Source organism: Aotus nancymaae, unplaced genomic scaffold, assembly GCF_030222135.1.
Source record: "Aotus nancymaae isolate 86718 unplaced genomic scaffold, 86718_ANA_hifiasm-v0.15.2.pri h1tg000081l, whole genome shotgun sequence".
Taxonomy (NCBI): domain Eukaryota; kingdom Metazoa; phylum Chordata; class Mammalia; order Primates; family Aotidae; genus Aotus; species Aotus nancymaae.
In genome coordinates this window covers 2,905,590-2,923,177 of record NW_026988496.1, presented here as the reverse complement: position 1 = coordinate 2,923,177, position 17,588 = coordinate 2,905,590, and the positions used below count along the sequence as shown (strand labels likewise).

Below are 17,588 nucleotides of genomic sequence, written 5' to 3'. Positions count from 1 at the left end.
GCTAGGGCTGGTCTAATGCTCCTTCTGTGGTTGCCACCTGAGTTCTGCCCCAAGTTGCTTTCCACGGTGACAGGGCAGCACTGAGTTCCAATGCAAAGTCACAATCACTGTGCTCTCCCTCCCCAAAGTGCACAGATTCTGTCTGTGCTACATGGCCACTGTTGGGGAGTGGGTGAGAGGTGGCATAGGCGGCTTAAGACTATCTTTCCTACCCTCTTCAGTGTCTCTTCCCTTAATATGATGTTAAAACTAGGTACTATGATCACTTATCTGATTTTTGGTTCTTATTAAGGTGCTTTTTTGTATGGATATTTGTTCAATTTGGTGTTCTGGCAATGGGGGATGATCACTGAAAGCTTTCATTTGGTCATCTTGCTCTACCTTCTCCACCTCTGTTTGCTTAATGTCATTTTAATAGGATCTTGGGAGAGAGAGGAGCTAAAATAGTTTGGTTAGTCAGTTACCTTGATCCAGATGACTATATACTTGTTAAATGTTAATGTTTATGTGGTTTCTGTGGATTTTTTGGAAAATATTTGTAATTAGGAGCAATTAGCTATGAGCTGGACAAATCTACATTGTTTTTCCATTTATAGAAATCAGAGGATTCATTAGAGTTAAAGCTCTGTGAAAGAGATTAGTATAAAGCAATGAAATCTAATTCTCCATTGCTCCATGGAAAGATAACTTTAGTCGCTAATACTGACAATCAAACAATGGATATGCATAAAATTGACTCTAATGAATAGGGTATTTTGCTATACTTCATTTCATTTGTTTATGTTTTATTCTAATTTCTTTTTGAGTAGGTAGCTCCATTGAGATACTATGCAAAATATTCGTGAGACAACACTCAGCATACTTTTTTCACTCACTTTCATGGCCATAAGCACGAGTCAGGAATTTTCCTCCAAGAAAATGACATTTCCATAGACAAACCCTAATGCTGAATTCCAGTCAGTATCCATATTGAAAAAAACTCTCTCAAGATATTTGTCTCTCAGTTTTACAGCCACTGAAATAGTATTGGCCTGCCATTATGTCACATAATGAATTATTTTGTATTTACCTTAAGGTAGGCCCTGGACACACTTGGACACATGAGGCACTAAAATGCCAAGTTAAGAACAACATTGAAGCTTTGGATTTGTCTAATCTCATAGTGGTCTTGCTGGTCTCGCAGTTTTCTTGCCAGTCCTTTTATGCCCTTGGTGATTCTAGTATTGTAGTGTTTAAAATCCTCAATATGTGTCCCAGGACCTTTACTTTTTTTCCCAATCCTCAGATTTGTTTCAGGCATTTATTGTGGACTAAAACTCTGCTGATTAATCAGCCTGCCCCTAAGATACCTGTATCTTAAACTATTCTTTGAATTCAACCTGCTGTACTTATCGCTTATCTGCCAGACCTTTTCCTCTGAAGTTATTTACGGATCTTCTAGATTCACTTTCTGTACTCACATTCCTGTGACCCAGTCCTGGATTGATGGTCCACTGGCCACATATCTGCATTCATATCTTTGTTATCTACTCAAGCCCATGGGTTTATTTGGATCATTGTTTCTAGTCTTTCTTTCATTATCTGAGCCCTAGTTATAACAGTTGAACTCTAGTCTACAATGTATTTCAATATCAATTTCAACTGAATATCACTCATCTTTCCTGAAAATTTTTCCCACTAGGTAATTATTTGATAATATTTGGAACAATTTTTCCCTTCTCAGAATCAACAGTCTTCTGTTTCTTAACTTGCTTCTTACTTGTATCCTATTTCCCTTCCCCAAGTTCTGACTTTTCAGCAACTCTCTTTTCACTAACTACCTCGCTTTTTGTTATTGCACTATAGGATCTGGGGTACATGTGCAGAACATGCAGGATTGTTGCATAGGTACATACATGGCAATGTGGTTTGCTGCCTCCATCCCCCCGTCACCTATATCTGGCATTTCTCTCCATGTTATCCCTCCCCAACCTCCCTACCCCCTATTGCCCCTCCCCTATTCCCCCCAAACATACCCCAGTGTGTGATGCTCCCCTCCCTGTGTCCATGTGTTCTCCTTGTTCAACACCCGCCTATGAGTGAGAACATGTGGTGTTTGATTTTCTGTTCTTGTGTCAGTTTGCTGAGAATGACGGCTTCCAGATTCATCCATGTCCCTACAAAGGACATGAACTCATCTTTTTTTATGGCTGCATAGCATTCCATAGTGTATATGTGCCACATTTTCCTTGTCTGGTATATCATCGATGGGCATTTGGGTTGGTTCCAGGTGTTTGCTATTGTAAACAGTGCCACAATGAACATATATGTCTCATATGTCTTTATAATAGAATGATTTATAATCCTTTGGTTTATAATAGAACAATTTATAATCCTTTGGATGTATACCCAGTAATGGGATTGCTGGGTCAAATGGAATTTCTATTTCTAGGTCCTTGAGGAAGCGCCACACTGTCTTCCACAATGGTTGAACTAATTTACACTCCCACCAACAGTGTAAAAGTGTTCCTATTTCTGCACATCCTCTCCAGCACCTGCTGTCTCCAGATTTTTTAATAATAGCCATTCTAACTGGCATGAGGTGGTATCTCAATGTGGTTTTGATTTGCATTTCTCTAATGACCAGTGATGATGAGCATTTTTTCATATGTTTGTTGGCCTCATATATGTCTTCTTTTGAAAAGTGTCTGTTCATATCCTTCACCCACTTTTGAATGCATTTGTTTATTGTTTCTTGTAAATCTGCTTTAGTTCTTTGTAGATTCTGGATATTAGCCCTTTGTGAGATGGGTACACTGCAAATTTTTTCCCATTCTGTTGGTTACCGGTTCACTCTAATGATTGTTTCTTTTGCTGTACAGAAGCTCTGGAGTTTAATTAGATCCCATTTGTCTATTTTGGCTTTTGTTGTCAATGCTTTTGGTGTTTTAGTCATGAAGTCCTTGCCTATACCTATATCCTGAATGGTTTTGCCTAGGTTTTGTTTTAGGGTTTTTATGGTGTTAGGTCTTATGTTTAAGTCTTTAATTCATCTGGAGTTAATTTTACTGTAAGGTGTCAGGAAAGGGTCCAGCTTCTGCTTTCTGGGCATGGCTAGCCAGTTTTCCTAACACCATTTATTAAACAGGGAAACCTTTCCCCATTGCTTGTTTTTGGCAGGTTTGTCAAAAATCAGATGGTTGTAGATGTGTAGCGTTGCCTCCCAGACCTCTGTTCTGTTCCATTGGTCTATATCTCTGTTTTGGTACCAGTACCATGCTGTTTTTATTACTGTAGGCTTGTAGTATAGTTTGAAGTCAGGTAGCATGATGCCTCCAACTTTGTTCTTTTTGCTTAGGATTCTCCTGGCTATGGAGCTCTCTTTTAGTTCCATATGAAGTTTAAGGTGGTTTTTTCCATTTCTGTGAAGAGGGTCATTGGTAGCTTGATGGAGATAGCATTGACTCTATAAATTACGTTGAGCAGTATGGTCATTTTGATGATATTGATTCTTCCTAACCATGAGCATGGAATGTTTCTCCATCTGTTTGTGTCCTCTCTTATTTCTTTGAGCAGTGGTTTGTAGTTCTCCTTGAAGAGGTCCTTTACATCCTTTGATAGTTTTATTCCTAGGTATTTTATTCTCTTTGTAGCAATTGTGAACGGCAGTTCATTCTTGATTTGGCTCCCTTTAAGTCTGTTATTGGTATATAGGAATGCTTGTGATTTCTGCACATTGATTTTGTATCCTCAGACTTTCCTAAAGTTGCTTATCAGCTTAAGGAGATTTTGGGCTGAGATGATGGGGTCTTCTAAATATACAATCATGTCATCTGCAAATAGAGACAATTTGACTTCCTCCTTTTCTAATTGAATACCTTTATTTCTTTTTCTTGCCTAATTACTCTGGCTAGAACTTCCAGTACTATATTGAATAGGAGTGGTGAGAGAGAGCATCCTTGTCTAGTGCCAGATTTCAAAGGGAGTGCTTCCAGTTTTTGCCCATTCAGTATGATATTGGCTGTCGGTTTGTCATAAATAGCTTTTATTATTTTGAGATACATTCCATCAATACCTAGTTTATTGAGAGTTTTTAGTATAAAGGGCTGTTGAATTTTGTCAAAGGCCTTCTGTGCATCTATTGAGATAATCATGTTGTTTTTGTCTTTGGTTCTGTTTATGTGGTGGATTACATTTATAGACTTGCATATGTTAAACCACCCTTGCATCCCCAGGATGAAGCCTACTGGATCGTGATGAATAAGCTTTTTGATGCGCTGTTGCAATCAGTTTGCCAGTATTTTATTGAAGATTTTTGCATCTATGTTCATCATAGATATTGTCCTGAAATTTTCTTTTCTTGTTGAGTTTCTGCCAGGTTTTGGTATCAGGATGATGTTGGTCTCATAAAATGATTTGACAAGGATTCCTTCTTTTTGGATTGTTTGGAATAGTTTCAGGAGTGGCATCAGCTCCTCTTTGTATGTCTGGTAGAATTCGGCTGTGAAACCATCTGGGCCTGGGCTTTTTTTGGGTGGTAGGCTCTTAATTGCTGCCTCGACTTCAGACCTTGTTATTGGTCTATTCAGGGTTTCGACTTCTTCCTGGTTTAGGCATGGGAGGAGGCTACTGTCCAGGAATTTATCTATTTCTTCCAGGTTTTCTAATTTATGTGCATAGAGTTGTTTGTAATAATCTCTGATGATGGTTTGAATTTCTGTGGAATCTGTGGTGATATCCCCTTTATCATTTTTCATTGCATGTATTTGATTCTTCTCTCTTTTCTTTTTTATTAATCTGGCTAGAGGTCTGTCTGTTTTGTTGATCTTTTCAGAAAACCAGCTCCTGGATTTATTGATTTTTTGAAGGGTTTTTTGTGTCTCTATCTCCTTCAGTTCTGCTCTGATCTTAGTTATTTCTTGTCTTCTGCTAGGTTTTGAGTTTTTTTGATCTTGCTCCTCTAGCTCTTTCAATTTTGATCATAAGGTGTCGATTTTAGATCTGTCCTTGCTTCTCATGTGGGCATTTATTGCTATATATTTTCCTCTAGACACTGCTTCAAATGTGTCCCAGAGATTCTGGTACATTGTGTCTTCGTTTTCATTGGTTTTGAAGAACATCTTTATTTCGGCCTTCATTTCATTGTTTATCCAGTCAATATTCAAGAGCCAGTTGTTCAGTTTCCATGAAGCTGTGCGGTTCTGAGTTAGTTTCTTATTCCTGATTTCTAATTTGATTGCACTGTGGTCTGAGAGACTGTTAAATGATTTCCGTTCTTGTGCATTTGCTGAGCAGTGATTTACTTCCAATTATGTGGTCAATTTTAGAGTAGGTGTGATGTGGTGCTGAGAAGAATGTATATTCTGTGAATTTGGGGTGGAGATTTCTGTAGATGTGAATTAGGTTTGCTTGGTCCAGGTCTGAGTTCAAGTCCTGGATATCCTTGTTAATTTTCTGTCTTGTTGATCTGTCTAATATTGACAGTGGAGTGTTAAAGTCTCCCACTATTATTGTGTGGGAGTCTAAGTCTCTTTGTAGGTCATTAAGAACTTGCTTTATGTATCTGGGTGCTCCTGTATTGGGTGAATATATATTTAGGATCATTAGCTCTTCTTGTTGCATTGATCCTTTTACCATTATGTAATGTCCTTCTTTATCTCTTTTGATTTTTGTTATTTTAAAGTCTATTTTATGAGAGACTAGGATTGTAACTCCTGCTTTTTTTCTCTCCATTTGCTTGGTAGATCCTCCTCCATCTCTTTATTTTGAGCCTATGTGTGTCCTTGCATGTGAGAAGGGTTTCCTGCATACCGCACACCAATGGGTTTTGACTTTTTATCCAATTTGCCAGTCTGTGTCTTTTGATTGGGGCATTTAGCCCATTTACATTTAGGGTTAATATTGTTATGTGTGAATTTGATCCTGCCATTTTGATGCTAGCTCGTTGTTTTGCCCATTAGTTGATGCAGTTTCTTCATTGTGTCAATGCTCTTTACCATTTGGTACATTTTTTGGAGTGGCTGGTACTGGTTGTTCCTTTCTATGTTTAGTGCTTCTTTCAGGAGCTCTTGTAAGACAGGCCTGGTGGTGACGAAATCTCTCAGAAATTACTTCTTCATAAAGGATATTATTTCTCCTTTATGCTTATGAAACAGTTTGGCTGGATATGAAATTCTAGGTTGAAAGTTCTTTTCTTTAAGTATATTGAATATTGGCCCCCACTCACTTCTGGCTTGTAGGGTTTTTGCTGAGAGATTCACTGTGAGTCTTATGGACTTCCCTTTGTAGGTAACCTGACCTTTCTCTCTGGCTGCCCTTAGCATTTTTTCCTTCATTTCAACCCTGGTGAATCTGACAATTATGTACCCTTGTGGTGCTCTTCTTGAGGAATGTCTTTGTGGTGTTCTCTGTATTTCCTGGACTTGAATGTTGGCCTGCCTTGCTAGGTTAGGGATGTTCTCCTGTATAACATCCTGAAGAGTGTTTTCCAGCTTCGATTCATTCTCTCCGTCACATTCAGGTACACCTATGAAACCTAGATTAGGTCTTTTCACATAATCCCATTTTTCTTGGAGGCTTTGTTGATTTCTTTTCACTCTTTTTACTCTAATCTTGCCTTCTAGTTTTATTTCATTGAGTTGATCTTCGACCTCTGATATCCTTTCTTCTGCTTGGTCAATTTGGCTGTTGAAACTTGTGTATGCTTCGCGAAGTTCTCGTGTTGTGTTTTTCAGCTCCATCAATTCATTTATATTCCTCTCTAAGCTGTTTATTCTCGTTAGCATTTTGTCAAACATTTTTTCAAGGTTCTTAGTTTCTTTGCATTGGATTAGAACATGTTCTTTTAGCTCAGAGAAGTTTGTTATTACCCACCTTCTGAAGCCTGCTTCTGTCAATTCATCAGATTCATTCTCCATCCAGTTTTTTTCCCTTGCTGGTGAGGAGTTGTGATCCCTTGGAGGAAGAGAGGCATTCTGGTTTTGAGTGTTTTTATCCTTTTGGCACTGGTTTCTTCCCATCTTTGTGGATTTATCTACCTGTGGTCTTTGTGATTGGTGACTTTCAGATGGGGTCTCTGAGTGGACGCTTTTTGTTGATGATGAAATTATTTCTTTCTGTTTTTTAGTTTTACTTCTAACAGTCAGGCCCCTCTGCTGTAGGACTGCTGGAGGTCCACTCCAGACCCTGCTTGCCTGGGGATCACCTGTGGCAGCTGCAGAACAGTCAGGGTTTCTGCCAGTTTCTTCTTCTGTTATCTTTGTCCCAGAAGGATACCCACCAGATATTAGCCTGAGCTCTCCTTTATGAGGTGTCTCTTTGGATATACGGGGGTCAGTGAGCTGCTTGAGATGACAGTCTGTCCCTTATAGGAGCTCAAATGCTGAGCTATGAGCTCTGTTGTTCCATTCAGATCTGCTGGACAGGTACGTTTAAGTCTGCTGCAGGAACTCATAACTGCCTTTTTTCCCAGGTGCTCTGTCCTGGGAAGGTGGAGCTTTATTTATAAGTTCCTGTTATTCTGCTGCCTTTTTTCAGAGATGCCCTGCCCAGCAAGCAGGTATCCTAGTCACAGTCTGCCAGCAGAGTTGTTGCTGAGCTGCCATGGGCTCTGCCCACCTGCTGTGTGAACTTCCTTTCAGTTTTGTTTATAGAGGTATAGTTAGAACTGCCTTGGTAATGGCAGTTTGCCTCATTAATGGTGGACTGCCTTGGTAATGGCAGACACCCTTCCCCCAACAAAGCTGGACCATCCTGGGTCCAGCTGCACTTGCTGTGAAACTCTCAATCCAGAGTGTTTCAGATTGCTGGTCTTTGTCGGGGTGGGACCCGTGGAGCCAGATCACCTGGCTCCCTGTTTCAGCCCCCTTTTTTTCAGTTGAATGGGCAGCTCTGTCTCCCAGGTGTTCCAGGCGCCAGTTGAAACGGCCACCCAGATTTGTGTGAGTTTTTATGGAGAGACCCACTGCACTAGCTGAAACAGCCATGCTGGAAATTCATAGCGCTTTTCAGCCCGGGAATCTCCTGGTCTCTGGGCAGTAATAACTCATTTGGAAATGTGGCGATCACTCACTCTCTGCGTTTTTTTCACTGGGGACTGCACTCCAGAGCTGTTCCTATTTGGCCATCTTGGATCACTCCACTCGGCGTTTTCAACTACCTCACTTTTATCCTTCCTTCATATTTGTCTTGAATGTTGTGGTCAGATGTGGCTTAGGGGTAGTTTATGTGGTTTAAGTCTCCATTGGGAGAAGATTGGATTTCATAGAATACTATTAATAGTGAAATTTTGGACAAGGAGAAAAAAATCCTAGCTTAAATGTATTGAACAGGCAATCTCAATTTAGTCATGATGCTACTCTAACTTGTGCTAGTCTAGCTTCATAAAGATAAACTGCAACGTCATTATCAAATGTTCAAGAGCCATTTAACAATTCATAATTAAGAGGTTGTGTTTGAGCTAATGTTTTCTGAATCCAGAGCTCATCTAATTTGTGAGCTACTCACAAATGATAGCCTTTAGTGATTTTCAGGTACTACAAGTGGAAGAGTATGTTTTTCTCTTTATGTGCCAAAGCACTTTTCACTTTAGAAGTATGAGGTATTGCAAAATAAATAAGCACATACTCCCAAGGGAAGGCAGTGTCATCCAGTATATATTGTTGACCTTCCTTTTATTCAAAGATGTCACTACTGATGTCATCCACTCTCATGGGGAGCAAAGACTAAATCTTCAACCAAAAGTCCTTTCTATATGACATACATACAAACCGTTTTTTGATTTGTGTCTGCAGCTGCTACTTGTAGAGCCTGTTACTGTCTGTATTTCTGTGTTTGACTTATGGTCAGCTGAAAGCATTTGCTCAAAAAGAGTTTCTAAATTCCATATTATTGTTGCATTCCAAGCTGGTCTCTGCTGCTGTTTTCCCCAACCACCTGCAGCTATGTTAATGTCACTTGAAACCATGCTTTAATACATCCTTTAGAGTATTTCTTATGCCACCCCTGCTTGGGGTTATGCCATAAAGCTACCATACCAAAGATACTTGGGTTTCCTTCTGCCATTGCATCTCTACACATGTCAGCAAGGAACAGTGATTTAATGCTGATAGACCAGCTGACTTCCAGAATCTCAGTAGTAGTCATCCCCTCTTGCCATTTTACATTAAGCATGACTCTGACTCACAGTAAAACAGTTCAACAAGGTAGATGTGACATCTGTGCTGGGTGTAAATTTCAAAGTAATACAAAAGCTGAACGCAATTTATATTTTCCGTTAATGAGGATCAATTCAGTAAGCTTTTAGTTTTTCAGCTCTGTTCTGGATGTTAGGAATCTAGCTGAACCTAGGAAACAAAAGGTCAAGGCAGGGGTTCATTTTCCCCCTGTGCATTAATAGTTTTGTGTTTCTAATAACTCATCTTGCTCTTTGATGCATACCTTAAGTAGATTTCATCCTGTCCAGAGGACAAGTCCACACTGGTTCTGGACCCACAAATATACTTGCCATTGGGGAGCTTACTACCTATGAGGGAAGAAAAATTACTATTAAGATATATAAAGCAGTATTTGATAAATGTTAGGGGATCTGTTCTGCCCCAAAATGGGATCTAAGAAAAGCCAGAGATTGAACTGGTCTGTAGTACAATTTCACACTGGTGCCATTCCATGATAATCTTCCCAAGTAAAAATACTTTTTTTATTTTCCTTTCTACTTTATAGTTACTTGCATTTTGGGGCAGTAATTTTTAAGTCAAACTGCCTAGGAAGCAGAATTCAGTGATGCTTCTATCTCTATGTGATGAAAAAAATGTTGGTTGTGTTTAGCTTCCACGCTTAGTCTTACTCCACAATTTCAGTCATCCTCTGACATATCTACAAGACATGGTAATCCCTGGCACTCACATCAGAGATGTCCAAGATGCTAATTTCATTTGGCATTTGGCCTGATTGCTACCACCTCCTCCCCCACCCCACTGGTGACAGCTCCCATGGGATGCTGTGATCAGTGTTGAATGTCCTCATTTGCTCACTCCCAGGAGTTGACACACTCTGTTCATCAACCAGCACATACTATGTTTCTGTTCTTGTCACACTGTTTTTGAAACTTTACTACCTTCTATTATGTAGTGCTATCACTGCTACAAAAATACACAAGATTATTTTTAAGTTGTTTGTCTATGTATATTAAAGACAGTTTCTAGTTCAGTGCCTTCCATATGGCAAGTACTCAATGTTTGTTCAGACAACAACACCCTGAACGACCTTCTCCAGACCTTTTGTTGACAATCACAGCATGTCGAGTTAAGGGTTCTTATGATTAAAAGTGCATTCAATGCCATCTCTTGTATTTATTTTATATCTATGACATCATATCCATCATGGATATGTACCAATGAAGCAACTCTGTTTCACTCATTGGTGCCAGGATGCTCATATCTTGCTATATTGAAATCACTTAGAGATTTTGTTGAATGTTTCAGGGCATAAATGGTTTAATTTATTTGAAGGTCCCAGCTGATTGCTCATGGATGATGATGGTGACGGCAGTGGTTGCAATAAGAAAAATAGATTTTATATTCAACAACATTGAAAGAGAAATCATTTTGAAAAATAATAGGTGATTTGCTGATTTTAAAGAGCCTGGTATGTACCTGCCTCCTCTTGAGGGACATGAAGTACCAATTTCATAAATAGATTAGCTCTGGGAATGATAGAAGAAAAGGTGAAAAAACACTAGCTATACAAGACCCTTATTTTACCCAGAAGAAAAAAGAGGACTTTGCTTCTTTAGTCTAAAGGTAATGAACTGGTTGATAAATGAAAAATACAGCTGTTTCTCAAAGTTTAGTTCAAGGATTGGGTGCATCAGAATCGCCTAGAGAGCAAGTTGAAAAGTCAGATTCTAGGGTCCCACCTCAGACTGACTCTAAATTTGGGAAGGGGAAGGCCTGGGATTCTGCATTTTGACACTCTTGCTTAGTGATTATGATGTACACTGCAGTTTGAGAACCACTGACCTATAGGGTCTCTCATTCTTCGGATCCCTTTGATTTGATTCCCACGAGTAGTGTATCGAATCCTTAGTGTACCTCTCCATGATGGATCCCAAAAACTAGCCCCAATTAGAGTCAAAAAAAATATTGGCTTTAAGGAATGGATTGGTGATAGATAGTCCGCTCTCTGGTTTAAGTTTGTCCCTTCCAAAATGTAGGTGTTGCCAATATGGTGGTATTAAGAGGTGAGGCCATTAGAGGTGATTAGGCCATTAGGGCTCCTACCTTGTGAATAGGATTAAGGCCTTTTTAAAAGAGACTTCATGCAGTATTCAGCTCTCTCTCCCTTTTGCCTTCCATCATGTGAGTACACAGTGTTCCTCTCCTCTAGAGGATGCAAAAACAAGATGGCCTCTTGGAAGCAGAGAGCAGCCCTCACTTCATAGTCAAACCTGTTGGCACCTTGATCTTGGAATTTTTAGCCCCCAGAACTGTGAGAAAATAAATTTATCTTCTTTATAAGATACCAAATTTCAGGTATTTCATTATAACAACATGAACAAAGACAATGTAATTATTCTTTCAACAGAGTGAGATTTATTAGGGTCTATTATGCGCCAGGCCCAGGGCTAGGCACTAGGTATACAAAAATGGATGTGTGACGCCTTCCCTAAAGAGACTTATGAGTAATTTTCAATGAATTATCTAGTACAATCAAGGACATTAGCCATGAAATAGAAAATGAATTAAATTTATTCTATGTCATGGTACAAAATATAATTTTGTGGGTTTAGATATATAAAAAATATGTTTGTAGCAGTGTCTGGAGAGTCACTAGCAATAATGGATGTATCCCCCATGTCTCACTGTTAACAAATTGTTTCCAGTTGATATCCCTGTAATCTGCAGGTGCTATTTACCATGTAATTTTACCATAGGAAACAAGGGTGTAATCACTTAATAAATTGTAAAGAATTAGAGTTTTTTCCCCTTGAGCAAAATGCCTGACTGTGGCCAACATTCCTGATGCCTCCTCCCTTGTGCAGTAGGAAAACAATATTCTAAAAGAGAAGGCTGTTTTGTTCATATCCTGCAACTTGCCTCTGGAGGCTATGCTAATGAATGCAAAACTCAAGCTAGAATTCCAGACATTTTGTATGAGCAGACACTGATTTTTGTCTTTACCATTATACAGAGGATAGTTTTCCCTTCTACCTCTGAGATACAAAAAAGGGATAGGGAATCTCTCATTTTAAACAGTGTTTTTGTGTTGTTTTCTTCTGATTTTTGTTGAACAAATAGAAACTGTGTGTATTAGTCCATTTTCATGCTGCTGGTAAAGACATAACTGAGACTGGGCAATTTACAAAAGAAAGGGGTTTAACTGAACTTACAGTTCCACGTGACTGGGGAAGCCTCACAATCATGGCAAAAGGCAAGGAGGAGCAAGTCACGTTTTACATGGATGGCAGCAGGCAAAGAGAGAGAGCTTGTGCAGGTGAATTCCTCTTTATAAAACCATCAGATTTCATGAGACTTATTCACTATCATGAGAACTGTAAGGAAAGAATTGCCCCCATGATTCAGTTGCCTCCCATAGGGTCCCTCCCACAACACGTGGGAATTCAAGATGAGATTTGAGTGGCGACACAGCCAAACCATATAACTATGTTCAAGGCATTTTCATATACAGGCAGGCAGTTCTCTTCTAATGAACACTTAACTTATGAATGTCCCACATTAATCAACAACCTCTATTGAGGGACTTTGAACTACTCTTACTACTCATGGAAGGTGGAGTTGTTTCTGCTGTCTGCAGAAGTTTGTTTCTCCCTCAACCCTCCTCTTCTGGGGGCTTGAGTTCTCACAAGCTCCTATTAGACCCTTAGAATAATACTATTTAATACTATTCTAATGATACTATTCTAAGGGTCTAATACATGAGCCCTTTTCCTACTGCCACCACTAGGACACAGGAAGGTGCTAGAGCCCCTGGCAGAACTCACATAGGAGCTGAGCCCATGAGGGAGCACAAGTATGAGGGAATCTCTGGAATTGTAATTGGTAATGGCAGGGAGGTTCTTCATTTGCATTTCAAAAATCTCTTTTCCTAGAAATAGCATTATGCTTAATAACCTACCCATGTAGAACTTGGGTATATGACAAATTCATCTATCTAGACCACAGCCAGAAATCAAGTGGTAAACAAATGGCTTCTAAGCCACTAGAGAATATGCATCTGACTTATTGGAAAAGCCATCCAAAACCACACTCATTGCCCATTTATTCTATCTGTACATGAGTCTAATTAGTTTTAACTAAATATCAAGCCTATAGCAAATTATAAGCAGCAAATCTGAAGGGACTGGGAAAGATGTTACAGGTAGATAAAGTGAAATCTGATAGTTGACAGTAAGGTAAAAGATGAAATAACATTAAAAAGAAGTTTAAGCACTCAAAAACCAATCACAATGAAACAGTACTTCACATCTACCAGAATAGTGGATTAATTAAAAATACTGACAGTACCAAGTGTTGGTGCAGATGCAGAGCACTGGGACTCATACATTGTTGGTAAGCATTTAAAATGGTACAGTCACTTTGGAAAATAGTTTGACAGTTTCTTACAACAAATAGCACATAACCCAGAGGTTCTACTCCTAGGTGTTTAACCAAGAAACATGAAAACATAGGTCTACACAAAGACATGTACATTAATGTTCATATTAGCTTTATTTATAATAGCCCCAAACTAGAAACAACACAGATGTCCATCAATGGCAGAATTCATAGAAAAAATGTGATAGAGCCATACAGTGAAATACTACTACTCAGCACTAAAAAGGAATGAACTAGTGATATATCCAACAACATGGATGAATCTCACTGATACTATGTTGAATGAAAATTCCTATTCATTCATACATATGAAAAATTATAATGGATGGTTCTAGTCTAGAACAGGAAAAACTAAGTTATTGTGATAGAAATCAGAATAGTAGTTGTCTCAGGGTCGGGGGCACTGGAGAATGACTGGAAGGGGCCCAAGGGAAAATTTTAGGAGGTGATAGAAATCTCGATTTATCTTGATTTGGGTGGTGGTTACAAAAGTGTGTGCATTTGTCAAATCTCTTAGACCAGTTTGCTTAAAATTTGTGCATTTTATTGTATGTAAATTATATCTCAAATTTTTATAAGGTACAAAAATTTCAAAAGGGAAAACTCATTGAGAAGATCCCCCTGCTGCAAGATCTAAGACTAAATTCCTTAACATGATCTGGCTCTTATTTAATACTCCTTGGCTTATTTCTCACCATTCCTTCTCACCTCCTACCACTTATTCTAAGCTACTTGTAGTTCCAAAAATTGTTATTCTTTCTTTTTCCTCTGAACCTTTAAACACAGTGCTCCCTTTTCTTGGAATTCCTTTTTCATTTTCCATTTATCACTAAATCCTTGACATCCTTTAGGATTCACAGAGGTAGCACCTCCTCCAAGAAGACTTGTCCACTTTCATTTTGTGTTAGATGCATGCCCTCTTGCTCCCAGAGAACTTGAATCTACTCTCTATCAAGGCATGTATTGCTCTATAATTGTAATCATTAAAAAACCCTCAAAACCATAGTGGACTGAGGTCATTTAATGTACAGGCAAATAGTAGTGCTCACATATTCAGTAAGCACTGAATTAAATCATATATTATAAACTCATTTCCTTTTTTATTGCATTATATTAGGCCCTATCATATACTTTAATATTCACAAACACTGAAGTAAATATTGTTATTACTGGGGTTTTTTTGTTTTATTTTTTAGCTTTTAAGTTCAGGGATACATGTGCAGGATGTGCAAGTTTGTTACATAGGTAAATGTGTATCCTGGGCATTTGTTATACAGATTATTTCATCACCCAGGTATTAAGCCTAGTATCCATTTGTTATTTTTCCTGATCCTCTCCCTCCTCCCAACTTCTACCCTCCAACAGGCCCCAGTGTGTGTTGCCCGTACCATGCATCTATGTGTTCCCATCACTTAGCTCCCACTTATAAGTGAAAACATGCCATATTTTGGTTTCCTGTTCCTGCATTCATTTGCTAAGGATAATGACCTCCAACTCCATCCATGTACCTACAAAGGACATGATCTTATTCTTTTCTATGGCTGCATAGCTGAAGTAAGTTTCAGTGCTCAAAGTTATCAAGAAAACTCTTCTATCCAAGATGACTTGTAGAGTTGCAAATGATCGAGATTTTATTATAAACAGCAGTTTAGTTTTATACTATTATTAGTACATTAGCTTATTGATATTGTGAGTTAAGTAACTTTCTGTGGGCTTATCAGGAAAATTAGCCAGACTTTATTATGTTGATTGTATGAGAAAATGCATTTTTACATTCCAATCAAGTAACTCAAAAATACTACTCAGTTGAATGATGTGAAATTGTTGATTGATATTCAACCATTTTTGAAAAAAACGGCAGTTTATCTTGAAATGCAATCCTGTTGACAAGATAGAAATTAACCTGCACATTGATTTACTAATTTTATATTTAATACATTAATGTATCCTTCAAGATGCTAATCCTACACCTTAAGGATATTGAGTAAATCACAGAATTTTGAAGAAAGTTTGTGTAGAATGTTACAGCTTTCTTGGGTCCAACCCATTTTTTTCCACTTAATCAGAGATTGAGCAGACATGAGGACTCTAGAATTGTTTATTCTTTGAACTGGTAATAGAATGAAAATGCAGATTCATTTGTTCTTTTTAGACCCCAAATTATCTAACCATTCTATTTTGAAGATTGCCAATAGTAATAGTAATAGCGAACATTTATTAAGTGCATACTACATGCTAAGTACTGTTCTAACTCTACAACTGTTTTGTGAGCAGAGTACTATTATTATCCCTATTTACAGATGAGGAAACTAAAGCTTAAGTAAATTGTTTAAGGTTACACAGCTAGTAAGTGGCAGAGTTGGCATTAGAATCACTCAATCCTACTACTGTGTTTACTGTTTACCTCAAGCATGTGTTTTACCACAATAAAGCACTAATGCTAAAAGATTATAATTTGATTCAGCAAGTATATATTTAAGCTATGATTATTAGTAAAGCCAGACCCATTCACATATGAAACGTATTGTATTACTATGAAAGATCATTGTAAGACAGTAGAGGACCAAGTACCAAAATTAGTCTTATAGACCACAAGTGCTATAGAAATCTCGGAAGGGGAGAAAGTAATTGTGTGCTTTGTCATGACTAACTCCTAGAAGAGCATTGACATAAATGGTACCTCAGCATTGGATGTACAGTATTTTGGGAATAAACCAAAATTATATCATAAATAGGAATATGGCAAAATCATGGATGTATAATAATGAAGTCCAATAGGGAGTAGTAACTCAAGGTTTTCTTTTTTTTTTTTTTTTTTTTTTGAGATAGAGTTTTGCTCTTGTTTCCCAGGTTGGAGTACAGTGGTGCAATCTTGGCTCACTGCAACCTCCACCTCGTGGATTCAGGTGATTCTCCTGCCTCAGCCTCCCAAGTAGCTGGGATTACAGGCGCCCACCACCACACCTTGCTAATTTTGTATTTTTAGTAGAGATGGGGTTTCACGATGTTGGTCAGGCTGGTTTCGAACTCCAGACCTCAAGTGATCCGCCCACCTTGGCCTCCCAAAGTGCTGGGATTACAGGCATGAGCTACTGTGTGGCTCAAGTTTTTCTGTTTAGTTTTCTGTTCAACTCAAATTCTGAGTAGGCATCATCAGTATTTGCAGTAGTTAGAAATTTGTGGCTGGGCTCTGTGAACCCCAGAAATATATGAAGAAATGGGACCTGATGGATTATTTATTAGCTATTCAGGGCAGAATAAATGGGATTCAGAAATTAACCAAAATTTCATGACTGCATGATTGGAAAAATAATTGTATCAAAAATAAAATGATTTGTACAGTGGAGGAGTGGAGGGGAGGATAGGCTCAGGCTTTAGACACATCAAACTTAAGGTACAGGTGGACTGTCTATGGAAAGCTAGTTTTTTATGTTGGCTATGACTGACTGGGGTCAACTTTGACTAATCTACTTGTTATTTTTACAGATGGCCCTATTGAATTTCTTCTTCCCTGATGAAAAGCCATACTCTGAAGAAGAAAGTAGGCGTGTTCGCCGCAATAAAAGAAGCAAAAGCAATGAAGGAGCAGATGGTAAGTCTACTTGGGTGATCCTCTATTAATTCTGAGATATATGTTAGTAAAAATATTCTTTTAAGAACTACCTTCTCAGCAGGGCGCGGCAGCTCACACCTGTAATCCTAGCATTTTGGGAGGCTGAGGCAGGCAGATCACTTGAGGTCAGGAGTTCAAAACCAGCTTGGCGAACATGGTGAAACCCTGTCTCTACTAAAAATACAAAAATAATTAGCCAGGCAGGGTGGCAGGCGCCTGTAGTCCCAGCTGTTTGGGAGGCTGAGGCAGGAGAATCGCTTGAACCCAGGAGGTGGAGGTTGCAGTGAGCTGAGATTGTGCCATGACACTCCAGCCTGGGTGACAGAGCGAGACTCCATCTCAAAAAAATAAAAAAAGAACTACCTTCTCAATAGTGCCTCATC

At 38.7% G+C, this 17,588-nt stretch overlaps 1 protein-coding gene and 1 long non-coding RNA gene across 8 annotated transcripts in view; one reads left to right on the top strand and one right to left on the bottom strand.

The window, feature by feature from the left end:
• Positions 1-17,588, top strand: part of EDA (ectodysplasin A) — a 419,967-nt gene that overhangs the window by 312,280 nt on the left and 90,099 nt on the right. For all 7 annotated transcript variants that reach the window (XM_064368911.1, XM_064368910.1, XM_012460823.2 and 4 more), the window contains exon 2: positions 17,079-17,184. In XM_064368911.1, the coding sequence (XP_064224981.1) occupies positions 17,079-17,184 (106 nt within the window). The remainder of the gene's footprint in view (positions 1-17,078; positions 17,185-17,588) is intronic.
• Positions 1-17,588, bottom strand: part of LOC105722981 (uncharacterized) — a 78,906-nt gene that overhangs the window by 6,948 nt on the left and 54,370 nt on the right. Inside the window, exon 2 of the long non-coding RNA XR_001108714.2 lies at positions 9,418-9,502. This is a non-coding gene — a long non-coding RNA (uncharacterized LOC105722981). The remainder of the gene's footprint in view (positions 1-9,417; positions 9,503-17,588) is intronic.